This window comes from Cynoglossus semilaevis, chromosome 8 (assembly GCF_000523025.1).
Source record: "Cynoglossus semilaevis isolate Cse_v1.0 chromosome 8, Cse_v1.0, whole genome shotgun sequence".
Lineage (NCBI taxonomy): Eukaryota > Metazoa > Chordata > Actinopteri > Pleuronectiformes > Cynoglossidae > Cynoglossus > Cynoglossus semilaevis.
The window spans coordinates 17,059,492-17,075,258 of NC_024314.1; the positions used below are offsets into that span (position 1 = coordinate 17,059,492).

Below are 15,767 nucleotides of genomic sequence, written 5' to 3' on the forward strand. Positions count from 1 at the left end.
AGGAATATATCTGTCTGTCTGATTCCTGTTCTGTTTCTCTCCTTCTGCAGAGCAGATCTATTCGTCACAGCTCTATGTTCGTTTGGGGTCTGCAGTATATTAGACACACTCACACACGCAAACACACACCACACGCAATCTGCTTCTCCGTCTGAACAGAGGAACGCCTGTGAAAACCGTGAAGATGGGAAAAATTAACGGATGCCTCAAATGTCTCTTCATCTTCTTCAACGTCATATTTGCAGTAAGAAAAAAAATCTATTTCTACTCTGTGACGTTTTTTTTTTCTTTTAGATTAAATTAAATTCGGTTCAGTTCGAAGTTTCCATCATTTTTCTTTAGCGAACTGTTAGGTAGTGGGGAAATAAGTGCGGAACGAGACGGAAAGTTCTGGGAAAAGCGAAAGTTTTGCTTTGAACGTGTTCTCGTGGTGTGTTTTGACACGTTATCATTTTATTATAATGCTTTGTAAATAAATATATATGAACCAAAAAACGTAATCGTGAAAATTGTAAAGGTAATGTTTTTGTCATTATTATTATATTATATTGTTATTGCGTTACGTAACATGGCGGTAAAAAAGGGCGGGGCAGGCATAGAAAATATGGATTTAGCTGAAAACCAAAGAAAACAATGATTTTCTTTTTAAAAACAAGAACAACCGAAGATGAAATATAATATTTATTATGTTCATATATTTAAAATCAGAACATATGAAGGCTCATTTAATTAAAAAAAAAGTACTATCAAGTACTAGACTAGAGTCAGATGGAGTTGAAAAAGATATGACAGAAAGGTTTTGCTTTCGGTAACCTGTTTTTTTTTTTCTATTTAAATGCGGTTACATTCACAGTTAGTAAAAAGGTAGTGGCGGTGACCACATTTGTGTTTAACGCCGCCCTCTTCCCAGAACTCTGCGAGCCCACTGCCCCCCTTTCACTCCTCATGTTCTGACCTGTGTTTATTTAAAAAACAAACAAAACAAAACAAAAAAAACAACATAAAAATGTAATTTTATGTCGTTCAGAATCGGTATTTGTCACAAATAGTACGTAAGTGATATTAAAAAAAAAAAGAAAGTACAATCTCTGTGGGGAAATTTTCCAAAAGAACAATTACCTGTCAGTAAAATTAGGTTAGAATTGATTAGATTAGAGTAGAATAGATTAAATTATTGTGTTGCAGTAACTGGGACGGACAGTAGGAATGCACTATAAAAAATATATACATACAACGATATAAAAGTATGAAAATATATATATTTGACGGTTTCGACATGCAGTGAGACAGCGCGGGGGAGATAACGTTGTGTTTGAAGTCAGTGGTTAATGTTCGTGGTTTGCCTCCCTTTTTTTTATTTTCGTTTATAGTCTGTCGACCTCTAGTGGTATAATATGAAAACGACAAATACCCGAAGGACAAAAAAAAAAAAAAAAAAAAAAAATTAAATGTGTTGTAATCGCTTCAAACAAATGTTCTTTTTCTTACGTAGAAAATCGACCACATACTCCGGAGCTTAAATAAATTCGAAAATCAGTAGTAAATGTCTTCTTAATATATTGAAAAAAAAAGATTCTCTAGTGTAGAGTCAATAAAGATAAGATAGTTTGAGCTGCATCATTAAAATATTTTCAAAATTAAATCAAATTATAATATATTCATATATGATTTTTTTCTATGTATAGATATGTATATATACTTATAAATATACATATAAGTTTATATTTATAGAATATATATTTTATATTTATATATGTATGAATATATATACATATATGCTCATGTGTGTATATTTATAAGTGTATATTTACATATATATATTTAACATTAATACCGTTATGGTTCAGGCGTTTAATGACTAAACTGTGTATATTCTTGTTCACAGATTTTGGGATGTGTGCTGATCTATAGTGCGGTGAAGATGACAGCCTACAGCAACCAGGTACTATGACAAAACCTGCTGTGTCTTTTCTTCTAAAGGACTTTGACATAAATAAGTCCCTGTTCACTGAATAAAGAAGATGAAGATGGATGGATGATGGATGATGGATGGATGGATGATGGATGGGTGGATGGGTGGATGGATGATGGATGGGGGGATGGGTGGGTGGTTGGAAGGTGGGGGGGGGGGGGGATGGGGGATGGAGGGATGGATGGGGGGATGGGGGGGGGATGGATGGATGGATGATGGATGGGTGGATGGATGGGTGGGTGGGGGGATGGATGGATGGGGGGATGGATGGAGGGGTGGGTGGATGGACGGATGGATGATGGATGGGGGGATGGGGGGGGGATGGATGGATGGGGGGATGGGTGGGTGGTTGGAAGGTGGGGGGGGGGGGGGATGGGGGATGGAGGGATGGATGGATGGATGTATGGGTGGATGGATAGATGGATGATGGATGGATGGGTGGTCGATGGATAGATGGATGGATGGATGGCTGGATGTATGGGTGGATAGATAGATAGATGGATGGATGGGTGGTGGGGGGATGGGTGGGTGGTTGGAAGGTGGGGGGGGGGGGGGATGGGGGATGGAGGGATGGATGGGTGGATGGGTGGGTGGGTGGATGGTGGATGGAGGATAATGGATGATGGATGGATGGATAGAGGGATGGATGGATAGATGGATAGATGGATGGATAGATGATGGATGGATAGATATATGGATGGATGGGTGGTGGGGGGATGGGTGGGTGGATGGATGGATGGATGGGGGGATGGGGGGGGGATGGATGGATGGATGGTGGATGGAGGATAATGGATGATGGATGGATGGGTGGGTGGGGGGATGGATGGATGGGGGGATGGGGGGGGGATGGATGGATGGGGGGATGGGTGGGTGGATGGGTGGGGGGGTGGATGGGGGGGGGGGGGGGGGTGAGGGGGTGGTGGATGGGTGGATGGATGGATGGATGATGGGTGGATGGATCGGTGGATGGAGGGGTAGATGGATGATGGATGGATAGATGGATGGATGGATAGATGGATAGATGGATGGATGGATAGATGGATGGATGGGTGGATGGATGATGGATGGATGGATGGGTGGATAGATAGATAGATGGATGGATGGATGGATGGGTGGATGTATGGGTGGATGGATAGATAGATGGATGGATGGGTGGATGGATGATGGATGGATGGATGATGGATGGATGATGGATGGATGATGGATGGGTGGATGGATGGATGGGGGGATGGATGGATGGATGGATGATGGATGGATGATGGATGGATGGATGGGTGGATGGACGGATGGGTGGATGGTGGATGGATGGATAGATGGATGGATGGGGAGATGGATGATGGATGGATGGATGGGTGGATGGATGGATGGATGGGTGGATGGATGATGGATGGATGGATAGTACAGTACATTATAGTAACAGTTCATGGAGCCAGTCAGCTGCTCCAGTCTTCTGTCAGTGTCAATTAGCCAAAACAGTCATTTCCAGGCAGCCTTGTTACTGAGTGGGAGGATTTCTCTTGGCAACAAGGAGCAGCAGTTTTAATGTAATCCTAGACGTGCAACAAAGGAATGAAAGTGAAGTCAGATGTGGAGGATATTTAAGAAGGAACAGACCCAGGAGCAGCTCTTTTTATGGCCAAGACCCTCACGCAACTACACAGTTACACAGTTTGTGGAGTTGTTCCATGAAGACGTCTTCTCAGGGTCTAGTTCAAACAAAGTGGATTTGTGAGACGACTGGATTCTGCAGTTGAACGTAGTCCGTTTGCAGTGTTTACAGCAGTGGTTCCCAATCTTTCTCCGCTGGGCCCCACTTTGGTCCATAAGAACATTTTCACTCGCCCCACCCCCCCAAAAAAACAAAAACAAAACAAGAAACACACACTGATGCTTTAACCTCTGCTTTGCATTTATGTGGGAGTTCCGTCGAAAACGTGTCCATTTTAGGCTAGCTTTGCATAGCATTACCAGGAGTGAGATTTTGTGAGGGGAGGGAGCTGCACTGCGATGGGCTGCTACTGCTGCTTCAAGCGGATCAAACAGGCGAAAACAAGAGCGAGAATTTAGAATACCCCCCCCCCGCCCCCCCCAACTGGAATGGTACTGCGGGAACCTCTGTACTAACTCTACAGGCAAAACCAAATTAGCTTGAAATGGTCTCAATGATAAAACGCTAATTAATATATATTTAAGCAACATTTTTTTTTACAAAAACTTCAAACAATAACACAAGTGTTTGGTTGAGCACCTTGATCAGAGCGTTACGTTTCATTAATTCATTCCACCCCACCCTGTTTGCAATGGCATTTCGCTCCCCAGGGGGTGCACCCCCCACTTTGGGAACCTCTGTTATACAGAAAGAGGTTTAAAGAGCAGAACCGCCTTGATTTTGATGTTTACTTTTTAGCGCCTTCTAAAAGATAGCCAGGGCTCCTTTCAGGATCTTCTGTTTTGTTTCTCAGCTCAAACTGATCAGTAAAAACCCAACACCATTCCTCCAAAAACCTGTTCTCGACATGACAGAGCAGTGTAAACACTAATCGTCTCCACTCTGCCCTTCTTTTAGTACAGGTTTCATATTTTCTCCAGTACACATTCCACATTGTGCGACTCCCACGAGGCCAAGCCTGGTAACAGGCTGAAACTCAAGCCTCTGTTTGTCCCTGGGGGTGAAATGATTTCATACATGAAAAAAAAGTCCCATAGTCTTTACTTGTCGCAGCCAATGAATGAGCCGACAATCAGATGACGTTCGAGATGAGATCGGAGAAGGGATCCGAGAGGATTTAACTCACCCGTACACACAGCGTAGCACGAAGGTGTTACAAGAATGACATGTGTCACTGTTTTCCCAGTGCAAAGTGCAGTGAGAACTGCACCTGTAAACTGTACTGGATCAAAAGAGTTTACGCTTCAGGAACAGTAAAACAAGAACCATCTTCAACTAATTTCATTTTTTTTTTTAATAAAATAGTTCTCCGAAAGCAGGGCCTTTTTTTAAAAAAAAATTTCCATTCCTGGTTCTATTCTCACACGAAATATCCGCGATAATCTCTCCCAGCATTCCTGAAAATGAAAAGGAGTGCTTCATAAACTCCATTTTCTGTCCTATGGAATGTCATGGATGCCTTACTTTGGAATGTGCTAACAAGGTTTAGAACCAACAAACGAAGGACATTCCAGAATCTTTCCATCCATGTAGTTTTATTTGGGAGGACATTCTAAAAAAAGAAATTATGAAAAGAATCTGGGACAATCTGGGAGATTTTTTATGGACAACCTCAACACAACCTCAGGACTCACAACAGTTCCAATAGTGTTGCTGTGTAACAATTATAAAACAATCATGTGAGTATTTCTTAGTCATAGTTTTAACCAGTTTTTTCTGATATTAGCCGGGTGAGGGCTAGCCCCGTGCCGCACGACTTGCTGACCATAAGTCCATCCAGGTAACTCTTCAACAACTTGGCTACACAGGCACGTCTGTGTTCTGGAGTTTTGTGGCATTTTCAAATATCAGTGTGCCCCTTCCATGTGGCTGCGATATGATATCGCTACAGAGCCTTCGGATACGTAGCATTTACGTACATGGATCAGGCGCAAGACAATTCAGCGTTAAAATAGATCCCCGAATTCGACTCTTATCCCTGTAGTACATATGCTAGGCCTGCATGTGGCGTTATGTCAACGCTGCTCTAACACCAAAAGAATTTAGACTGTAAGTTTGGAAAAATGAAAAAAAAAAAAGAGCCAGAAAGCATGTGTATAACGCTTGAAAACTCCAGATCGAAAGAGAAGCACGGAAAGCGCAAAATGGCTAACTGTAGCACACCAAGTAGCCGAGTTAGCGTCTGCAGCGCGGTCTGAAGTAGCATGGTCTTTGCCATTGTTGTTATCGTGTGGCATTGCGCAGGGTTACTGGGGTGAACGGTTACAGAGGGGGCGGGGCTGACCATATCGTCTCACCCTGGTCCAGTCACGCAACCGCCTGAGGTTTCAGACTTGTAATTGAACAAAATGCTGGTCACAGGACTTGAAGAAAGACACTTCCGAAGAACTTCCTTCAAACTTTTAGGATTTATAGTCATCTGCTGCCACCTAGTTGAAAAGTAATTTATTGTTTGTCACAAGACGAATCATTAAAACATTGGCCCCGCCCTCGTTCCCCAATAAGACGTAACCGAAACAAGACAATTGCTGTCGATGCTATTTTGCTATATACTGTAGATGCTAGGTGGTCCATTAACATACCCTTCCGGTCTGTTATTGTTTCCCGACAGTTGATTACTTTATGTTCTTCAGAATTGTTGAAAACGAAACACGTAATCATCTAAAATAATCAAATGTGTATTTTTTTTTGGTTTTCTTTTTCTCGCAGCTGTCAGCAGTTGGGAGTCCTAGCTCCGTTTGGATGTGGTTGTTTGCCATTGGTGTCTTTGGAATCTCCTGCCTGGGAATCTTTGCTGCCTGCTCTGAGAAAGCCTTGGCCCTGAAGATAGTCCGTAAACTTAACTGACATTTTAAAATCAGTACTCAAAGTGAGGTGTGAGTAAACAACGACTTTGTTTTTTTTCTTTATTTTTACAGTTTGCCGGATTCATGGTGGTTGGGATGATCGTCATGCTGATCTTTGGAATTATCTGTGTCGTTATGAGAAACAAGGTCAAAGTCGCCGTCTAGCTTTGGCGCTAACATTTTTTTCTAATCTTAATTTTTCTTAATCTTCTTCTTCTTTTTCTTTCGGCTTTGTCCCCTTTTTTTTTTTTTTTTTTCAGGGGTTGCCACAGCAAATCATTGATTTCCATCTCTCCCTGTTCTTGTTAATTTTTCTTAATCTAACACTTCTAAAATATCTTTTTGCCAATATTTTTTTTTTTTTTGCAGATCAGAGACGTATTTACCAGCAGCTCTGCTGAATTGTTCCAGCCTTACCTTAAGGAACCAGAGATCAGACATCTATTGGATGAATTTCAGCTAAATGTAATGTTTGTGTACTGCTGCATTCAAAACTGTTATCTTAAATAGTCAAGAAAATAAAAACCCCAAATGTTTATGTCTTACTTTTAAGGCACAATGCTGTGGATTGACCGGCGTCTCCGACTGGGGTGAGGATATTCCAGACTCCTGTCAGTGTCGGTCCTCCCTCTATGAATACGGCCGATGTATTGACAGACCTGATGTGAGTTTTGTGCAGCTACAGTGAAGTATTGACCAAAAGTGTTGGCATTTGAGACAAATCTACGGTAACCTTAACATTATTACACCTATCGTTAACGTTACCCAAAGTAGCTAAACTTTTATCAAAACATACCACAACTATATACTAACCCAGTGGTTCCCAAACTTTTTCTGCTGGGCCCGCCTTTGGTTCATGAGAAACATATTATTGCCCCCCCCCTCCCCCCCCCCAAAAAAAGGACACATATTGTTTTCAGACTAATTTATTTCACACATTTTAAATGTAACTTTTTACCTACCTTAAACTTGTCCATTTTATGCTAGCATTGCCAATTTTAGTCAGTTGGCATTTTTTGCCAGTCTCTTGTTAAACATTTACAGTGTTGGTCAATGTACTGCGTTACACTTCATTAATCCATTCCATCTGCAATGGCACTGCGACACCCTAGGGGGCGCACCCCCACTTTGGGAACCTCTGTTCTAATCCAGCAGGCAAAACCAAATGAGCTTGATATGTTCTCAGTGATCTGAAGTGATCTCAGCAAGAATTTAATTAAAACAATAAAAAAAAATTATGTCACACGCAGCAACGGAAACAAAACGTGAAGTTCAGTTTAGCACCAAGAGCTTAACGATAGATCAGGCCATCATTCGGGACCCACATTCAGATGCCTACATTATAGGTCAGCCAAGTGACTACTTCTGCTATGGAGTAAATTGTTTAACACTCTCATACTAAAACCTTCCTGTTAACACATCTGTTTTCACTTTTTCTTTTTTTGTCTCACAGGGAACCACAGGCCCAGACAGGATCATTAACCAGGTATTCACTCAGTCAATCAGTTCTTTATACTGTTTAATTTATACTCATACTTATTACACCTAAAAAATGACCTTCCTTCGTTTCCTTCTTTTCAGCCCTGCGGCAAATACATCTTAGATATCACAGATCTGGTCTTCAACGTTACCATTGGCCTTTTCTTCGGATTTGCTGTTACTGCAGTAAGATAACAGATGTTGTAATTTCACTACAAACTGTCGCACAAATAGTTTACCATGAGTTAGCATGGTTAAACAGCAATAATAATAATAATAATAAAAGAAACAAGTATTAAACAAGTATTAAGATGAAATACTTTGGATTTGGTTGACATTCGGATAGAATTGCTAAAAAATTAGCCAAACAAGCTATAAGAGATAGCAATATTATTTTATTTTAGATTAGCAATATATTTTTTTAACTTAACTGTAGCTGATGACACACAATTTTGTGGACTACAGGTCGCTCCATATTTTTTTAACTTAACTGTAGCTGATGCACTACAGGTCAATGACTACAGGTCGCTCCAGCCAGCTACAGTGCCCTCTAGCGGCTGTCAGTGTGAAAATAACGAACATGTAAATTTTCAGTGGTACCGGCGTAGCAGATACTGGTACACAAGCCTACAGTGCCCTCTAGCGGCTGTCAGTGTGAAAATAACGAACATGTAAATTTTCAGTGGTACCGGCGTAGCAGATACTGGTACACAAGCCTACAGTGCCCTCCAGCGGCTGTCAGTGTGAAGATAAAAAACTGAAAAAAACTGAAATTATATATTTTAATATATAAGTAGCAAACCCAGCCAAAGGATGAAAATAAGTGTAAATTCAGTTGAAGATTAAATATAGAAGTATAAAATGTTGGTTGGTCGCTAATAGTGCTATCTTGTTTTTAGCTTCTGGGTCTCCTGGTTTCCCTGTTGATGATCCATCAGGTCAAACGTCACGACCACCCAGGAGCAGCTTCCATCGCCATGAAGGGCTACTGAGAGACGATGACCTCCTCTCACGTCTGAGGACCTTTAACCTCTGCACTGTATTTAGACGAAAAACCAATGTGTGGTCAGTTTATGTCGTTTGAAGTCACTCTATTTGTCTGTTTGCCTTTTTTTTCAAAGAAGGATATAAAGGAGATCAAAGAAAGAACGTTTAAGATGAAAGAGAAGAAATATCAGGTGAATACCAACATTTATACTTTCTACTTTATTTTTATGATATGTGAATGTAGGCAGTGTTGTTACGGTCCTCTATATAAACAAAGTAAAAACATATTTTTTTAACTGAACACCCTAATCTGTAGATTTAGGAAATTTTATGTACATTTTCTTTTCATCCTTGAATGAATTCCCACTTGTTTTGAACATTTTAGCGATAAATCTTTCCCAGTCCAGTCAATAAACACAATTGACACAAAATAACTTAGGAAATGTCACGATTTTGAAGGGTTGACTTTATAAGGTATTCAATCTATGTATTAGAGCAGTGGTTCTCAAACTGTGGTATGTGTACCACCAGTGGTAAGCTAGCGCTCTCTAGTGGTATGCGGGGCAAATTCATATTTTCACATTTACATTTTCAATTGAATACATTTGAAACATACCATGTGCTATTAATACAACATTTAAACATAAACAACTTTCTAAACATCTCTCCTGTGGTGGAAGCTGATAGTGAAGGCCTATGTTGCTGTATTCTAATGTTGGTCATCATGGTGATACTCAGAGAGCTCAACGTTTTCTCACGTGGTACAGAGTATAAAAAGTTTGAGAAGCACTGTATTAGAGTAACCTGGAAAAGTACATACAGTAAATTGAAAAAGAAACTGTAAATGACAGCAGCCGAATGCTACGTTTGAATATATCTAGTAAAGAAATATGACCTAGGAAAAAAACGTCAGCTGCCATGTTGTGGTCTTGGCCAGCATTGTTGACATGTACAACCAAAAAAGTAGTCAAACAAAAATATAAAACAATTCAATTATACACAGTAGGTCTTTGTTCTCCTGTGTTTAAAAGTATTTTTTAGACACACTTTTGACATTTCCTTCTTTGTAAAGAACATAAGCATTTACCTTCCTCACGTCTGTAGGTCACATTTATTGTTTTTTGTGTTGTTGTCATACTGTAAAGCCTTTTGTGTAAAAAAAAGAAAAAAATGTACTTGTGTTTATTCAACACGTGAGTTATTCAACCAAATACAGCAGTATCTCAGGGTTTGTTAAATTTTAAACTTACCCGTCATTTAAATAAATAAAATAAATAAATATAAAAAGGCTGTGTTTAAAGCTGTGTATTTGTGAAAACTTGCGCAGAGCCTCAGTATCTACACTCCTGTTGGATGTGTGGCTGCCGTTACCACAATGAGCAGACGGTATTTACCTTCTTTAACCACAGGTAGGCGTTTTCTTTTTTTGTTTTTTCTTGTGTGAATTGTGCTACACAAATGAAACTGACTGACAGACTCTTTCCACACGATTCAAGTACTGTATTTGGTACAGTAAATAGATGCCAGTTAACAGAAGCGTCCACTTGGTGGCAGCACACTCCACAAAACCGCCAAACAAGTCTCTGGAGACAGGTCTGATGACGCTGTTTTGGCATTTAACTCAAGTCAGGATTGAAGTTTTTCCTCGGATGTAGAGACGGGACCGGGTGAACGTAATTGTGATAATGATAAAAGTATGAACAAGTTGAGCAGAAAAAGTAAAAAAGTGTATTCACACCACCGGAAACGGTCTTGTGGACGAAATGTAAAGAGACGAGCGTCTGAACTTAAAACACAAACAGGCTTTAAAACAGTGAGTTTTCTCAAGGAAGTGAAGATGTCGTCTGACTCTGGACATGTGTTCACGACAACACAAAAGCTCCGACTATGTTGGCAAAGGACAGAGGAGGAAGCCAGGCAGTAACCACCGTTTACGTCACGTATCAATTGGCTGTGAAAAGGAACGTGAGATGACGCAATAGCGGTAAGTGTAGGCAGGATTTGTATCCTGTTATGCTAAATAATTAAGCTAGCCATGTCATTTAGCCATATTCTCACGCCTCAAGATTTATTTATTTTTGTTGTAATTATCATACAGCTCGGAATTTGTCAAATTAAATATGATAAATGTTATGTGTTTCTCCTAACACGAGTGTAAGGAGAAATATAGTTTCCTAATGTCGTGTTTACAGAGGCAGGTTGTTTGTTGTAGATCCGGGTCACCGTCACCGAGAGCCACTTCAAGGACACTTAGTATTAAAAGAGCTACTTGTTTTATACAAACTTCCCCAACAAAGTAATAATAATAAGTTCTGGGACATAGAATGTAGAAGACAATCTTCTTATCTAATACCATCGCACTCATTTGAATATCATTGTAAGTGTAAATGATTTAAAAAAAAAAAACCCCACAGTAACAGTACAATAGAACATAGAACACAGGTGCCCCTGTGCACCACTTTGGTGACCCCTAGTGTAAATGCATGGGTACTGTACATAGGGAGGTTGAAGTTACTGTATGTTTGGAGGTATAGGTATGAATATGGTACACGTATTTGTAGTTGTTGTGTTAGTAACATAAACCTAGAATTAACTTAACTTACATATATATTTTTTTACTTTTCTATTTTTTTAGCGGAAACCACTCATATTTATCGACAATTCTATGCTGTATTTCCATGGCCATCATGTGTTTCTTCTTCTCACCACCATCCTTACCACTCACTTTCTTAGGACTCATCACTATTATGGAGAATAAGCCACAAAATAGTAATAATAAATCACGTAGATAACGCAAACACAATACGGAAAACTCGCGGGAGATGCGTACGATAGTCGACGTTTAAATAAATAAAATAAATAAATATAAAAAGGCTGTGTTTAAAGCTGTGTATTTGTGAAAACTTGCGCAGAGCCTCAGTATCTACACTCCTGTTGGATGTGTGGCTGCCGTTACCACAATGAGCAGACGGTATTTACCTTCTTTAACCACCAGGTAGGCGTTTTCTTTTTTTGTTTTTTCTTGTGTGAATTGTGCTACACAAATGAAACTGACTGACAGACTCTTTCCACACGATTCAAGTACTGTATTTGGTACAGTAAATAGATGCCAGTTAACAGAAGCGTCCACTTGGTGGCAGCACACTCCACAAAACCGCCAAACAAGTCTCTGGAGACAGGTCTGATGACGCTGTTTTGGCATTTAACTCAAGTCAGGATTGAAGTTTTTCCTCGGATGTAGAGACGGGACCGGGTGAACGTAATTGTGATAATGATAAAAGTATGAACAAGTTGAGCAGAAAAAGTAAAAAAGTGTATTCACACCACCGGAAACGGTCTTGTGGACGAAATGTAAAGAGACGAGCGTCTGAACTTAAAACACAAACAGGCTTTAAAACAGTGAGTTTTCTCAAGGAAGTGAAGATGTCGTCTGACTCTGGACATGTGTTCACGACAACACAAAAGCTCCGACTATGTTGGCAAAGGACAGAGGAGGAAGCCAGGCAGTAACCACCGTTTACGTCACGTATCAATTGGCTGTGAAAAGGAACGTGAGATGACGCAATAGCGGTAAGTGTAGGCAGGATTTGTATCCTGTTATGCTAAATAATTAAGCTAGCCATGTCATTTAGCCATATTCTCACGCCTCAAGATTTATTTATTTTTGTTGTAATTACCATACAGCTCGGAATTTGTCAAATTAAATATGATAAATGTTATGTGTTTCTCCTAACACGAGTGTAAGGAGAAATATAGTTTCCTAATGTCGTGTTTACAGAGGCAGGTTGTTTGTTGTAGATCCGGGTCACCGTCACCGAGAGCCACTTCAAGGACACTTAGTATTAAAAGAGCTACTTGTTTTATACAAACTTCCCCAACAAAGTAATAATAATAAGTTCTGGGACATAGAATGTAGAAGACAATCTTCTTATCTAATACCATCGCACTCATTTGAATATCATTGTAAGTGTAAATGATTAAAAAAAAAAAACCCCACAGTAACAGTACAATAAAACATAGAACACAGGTGCCCCTGTGCACCACTTTGGTGACCCCTAGTGTAAATGCATGGGTACTGTACATAGGGAGGTTGAAGTTACTGTATGTTTGGAGGTATAGGTATGAATATGGTACACGTATTTGTAGTTGTTGTGTTAGTAACATAAACCTAGAATTAACTTAACTTACATATATATTTTTTTACTTTTCTATTTTTTTAGCGGAAACCACTCATATTTATCGACAATTCTATGCTGTATTTCCATGGCCATCATGTGTTTCTTCTTCTCACCACCATCCTTACCACTCACTTTCTTAGGACTCATCACTATTATGGAGAATAAGCCACAAAATAGTAATAATAAATCACGTAGATAACGCAAACACAATACGGAAAACTCGCGGGAGATGCGTACGATAGTCGACGGACTGCTCAGCCACCTAGCGCCGGCGTATGTAAGCGTGCTCGTATCTCAAATCTTTACTTGTATCTCGATGCAAAAATTTGCTCGAAGGCTTAGTCGTATCTCGAGGTTCAACTGTACTAGTTACTTATGTTGATTTCCCACTTTCTTTTTTAAGTATGTGGAGCAATATCAGGTAGGTATTGGGTACTATAGGTAGAAAGACATGTCAGGTAAGCACCATTAGGTAGTGTGTGTAAATGGAAAAGATACGGACAGTTCAATGATCAAAAATGATCTAAAATCCATTTATTTTATGTTTTTATTTTGTATGACATTTGATAAAAGTACATTCTGGATAGGTTTCCTTTTAATCCTTAATCTTTGGAGAAGAAAAAAAAATCAATACAGTTTTCTGCAGTTTTCAGAAAATAAACATGTATTCTCAGTCATTTCTCATTATTATTTTTTAAAACAAACAAATGTTTTAAAACCTCCGACTTCAATAAACGTATAAATGTGCATATTTGCGTTTTAAATGGATGAGGTCCTTTATTCTCTACACCTCGTGGCGACTGAGCTGCTGCACTAGGAGCAGCACTAATGAGAAACCAAACGGAGAAAAATCGTAGCGTTGAATAATGTTGATGTAATAATGTTGTTTTTGGGTTTAAGATATAAATGTAATCCATAGAGGGAGTTACTCACTTTAGGTTATAGAGACACAGTAGTTGATGCAGTGCTGCCTCCATCATTATGTACAAATGTGTCACTGCGCGTTTCATCTCAGTGACACAATCTGCCACAGGAGGCAGTGTTATACCATCAGCTCCTGTCCATTCCTAAAATCAATGATTTTCTCTATGGACTCTGGTGTGGAAGTGGACGACTATCTTTATTGTTCTGTTGTGTGTATTTGTTTGTATTCATTTCACAAATAAAATGTGTTTGAAATTTTTTGTTTACAGTAGTGTTGTAAAGATGAAAAAAGTTACAATTTGCAAGTAATGACTCAAACTATTTTGCCAATGTATGAAAAACTAGCCCTAATGGCAAATAATTATTAAATATATATATTTAAAACAAACTGAAATTTAATCAAGATGAAAGATAACATATAAGGGAGGAACAAACAATAAAAGTTTGTTCAAAAACGCAAGATAAAGGAATTTTTTTTTTTAATTTACTATGAAGTTAGCACAAAATGCTTAAAACAGTAGGGAAATACTAGGCTAGCTAGCAATTGTAATTTTGTAAATGAAACTAAAGGAAAATGAAGATATTTCTGCAAAATGTAACATACAGCTAAAAGTTAGCCGACAAATAACTCAACTTTAGCCTAACTGTTAAAGTAGTATTATTAACAACACTAACTAAGCTCAGGAAATATTTAACCTAAAAGCTAAAAGTTAGCAACAAAAAGATGGAAGTTGGTTTTACTTAGAAAAAAGTTAACTGAGCTGATGAAGGACAAGTAAAAAAAAAAAAAAAGCTAAGAGCTAATTCAGTCGAAGATGTGAAAATCTAAAATAGCTGAAACAATGAACGTGACAACACCTTTAAGAATAATACGGACTACAGTCTTTCCAACAGCTTTAGCTTTTCAAACTGATAATGAAACCCACAAGGCTTTTTGTCTCTCTCTCTCTCTCTCTCTCTCTCTCTGTGTGTGTGTGTGTCATTCTCTCATGTGTGTTAACATGCATTCAAACACAAAACGCCAGCTGTTCATTTACCCTCTCATGGAAAGCACCCTGTCAGCTCCTGCAGCTACTGTTCCTGTGTAGGTGAGCGTGTATGATTGCGCACGTGTTGGCAGCCCCTCTATCTTTAGCCTGCAATTTTCATGAACGGAGTCCTAGTTACCATGGAAACCCCTGGGAGACAAGAGGTCAGGTAGAATAGAATCTGCTCTACTGTTTCAGCTCTTTTCTCTCCTTTTATTTCACTCTTTATTGTTATGTATATAAATATATATATATATTCTTTTCAAACCGCACTAGTAAAATATATCACAGGTGAATACATCAGAGAATGGGGATGGTGTTAAATAGGGATGTCTGATAGTATCGTCCGACCGACCAATATTATCGGCGTGATATTAGCATAATTATGTAATATCTGTAAGAGTCGTTATTTTAGTCGTTTTTTCCTCTGATAATAAAAATCTCTGGGTTTTGCCAAATATGCGGGAATTGCTTGTGGGGTCCTTAGACGTTTACCTCAGTTTTGGGGGCACATGGACGCATATATCGGAATTGGTTGGTAGCGAAAAAGAAAGTGTTTAGACAATATCAGCATTTCAGATATCGGCAAAGAATATTATCGGATATCCTAGTGTTAAAGAAACCTTTTTATCTTTTCTTTTTGAAAATCTAAAAAAGTATTGCTGTAACGCCCTAACGCAGATG

At 39.2% G+C, this 15,767-nt stretch overlaps 1 protein-coding gene across 1 annotated transcript; it reads left to right on the forward strand.

The window, feature by feature from the left end:
* Window positions 1–86: 86 nt before the first annotated feature.
* Window positions 87–9,387, forward strand: LOC103382499 (23 kDa integral membrane protein-like). Its single transcript, XM_008315316.3, has 9 exons — window positions 87–244; window positions 1,886–1,942; window positions 6,351–6,470; window positions 6,560–6,634; window positions 6,857–6,952; window positions 7,041–7,151; window positions 7,941–7,973; window positions 8,069–8,152; window positions 8,866–9,387. The coding sequence occupies exons 1-9, from the start codon at window positions 185–187 to the stop codon at window positions 8,956–8,958; spliced, it is 729 nt and encodes a 242-aa protein (XP_008313538.1). The 5' UTR covers window positions 87–184; the 3' UTR covers window positions 8,959–9,387.
* The last annotated feature ends 6,380 nt before the right edge of the window (window positions 9,388–15,767 follow it).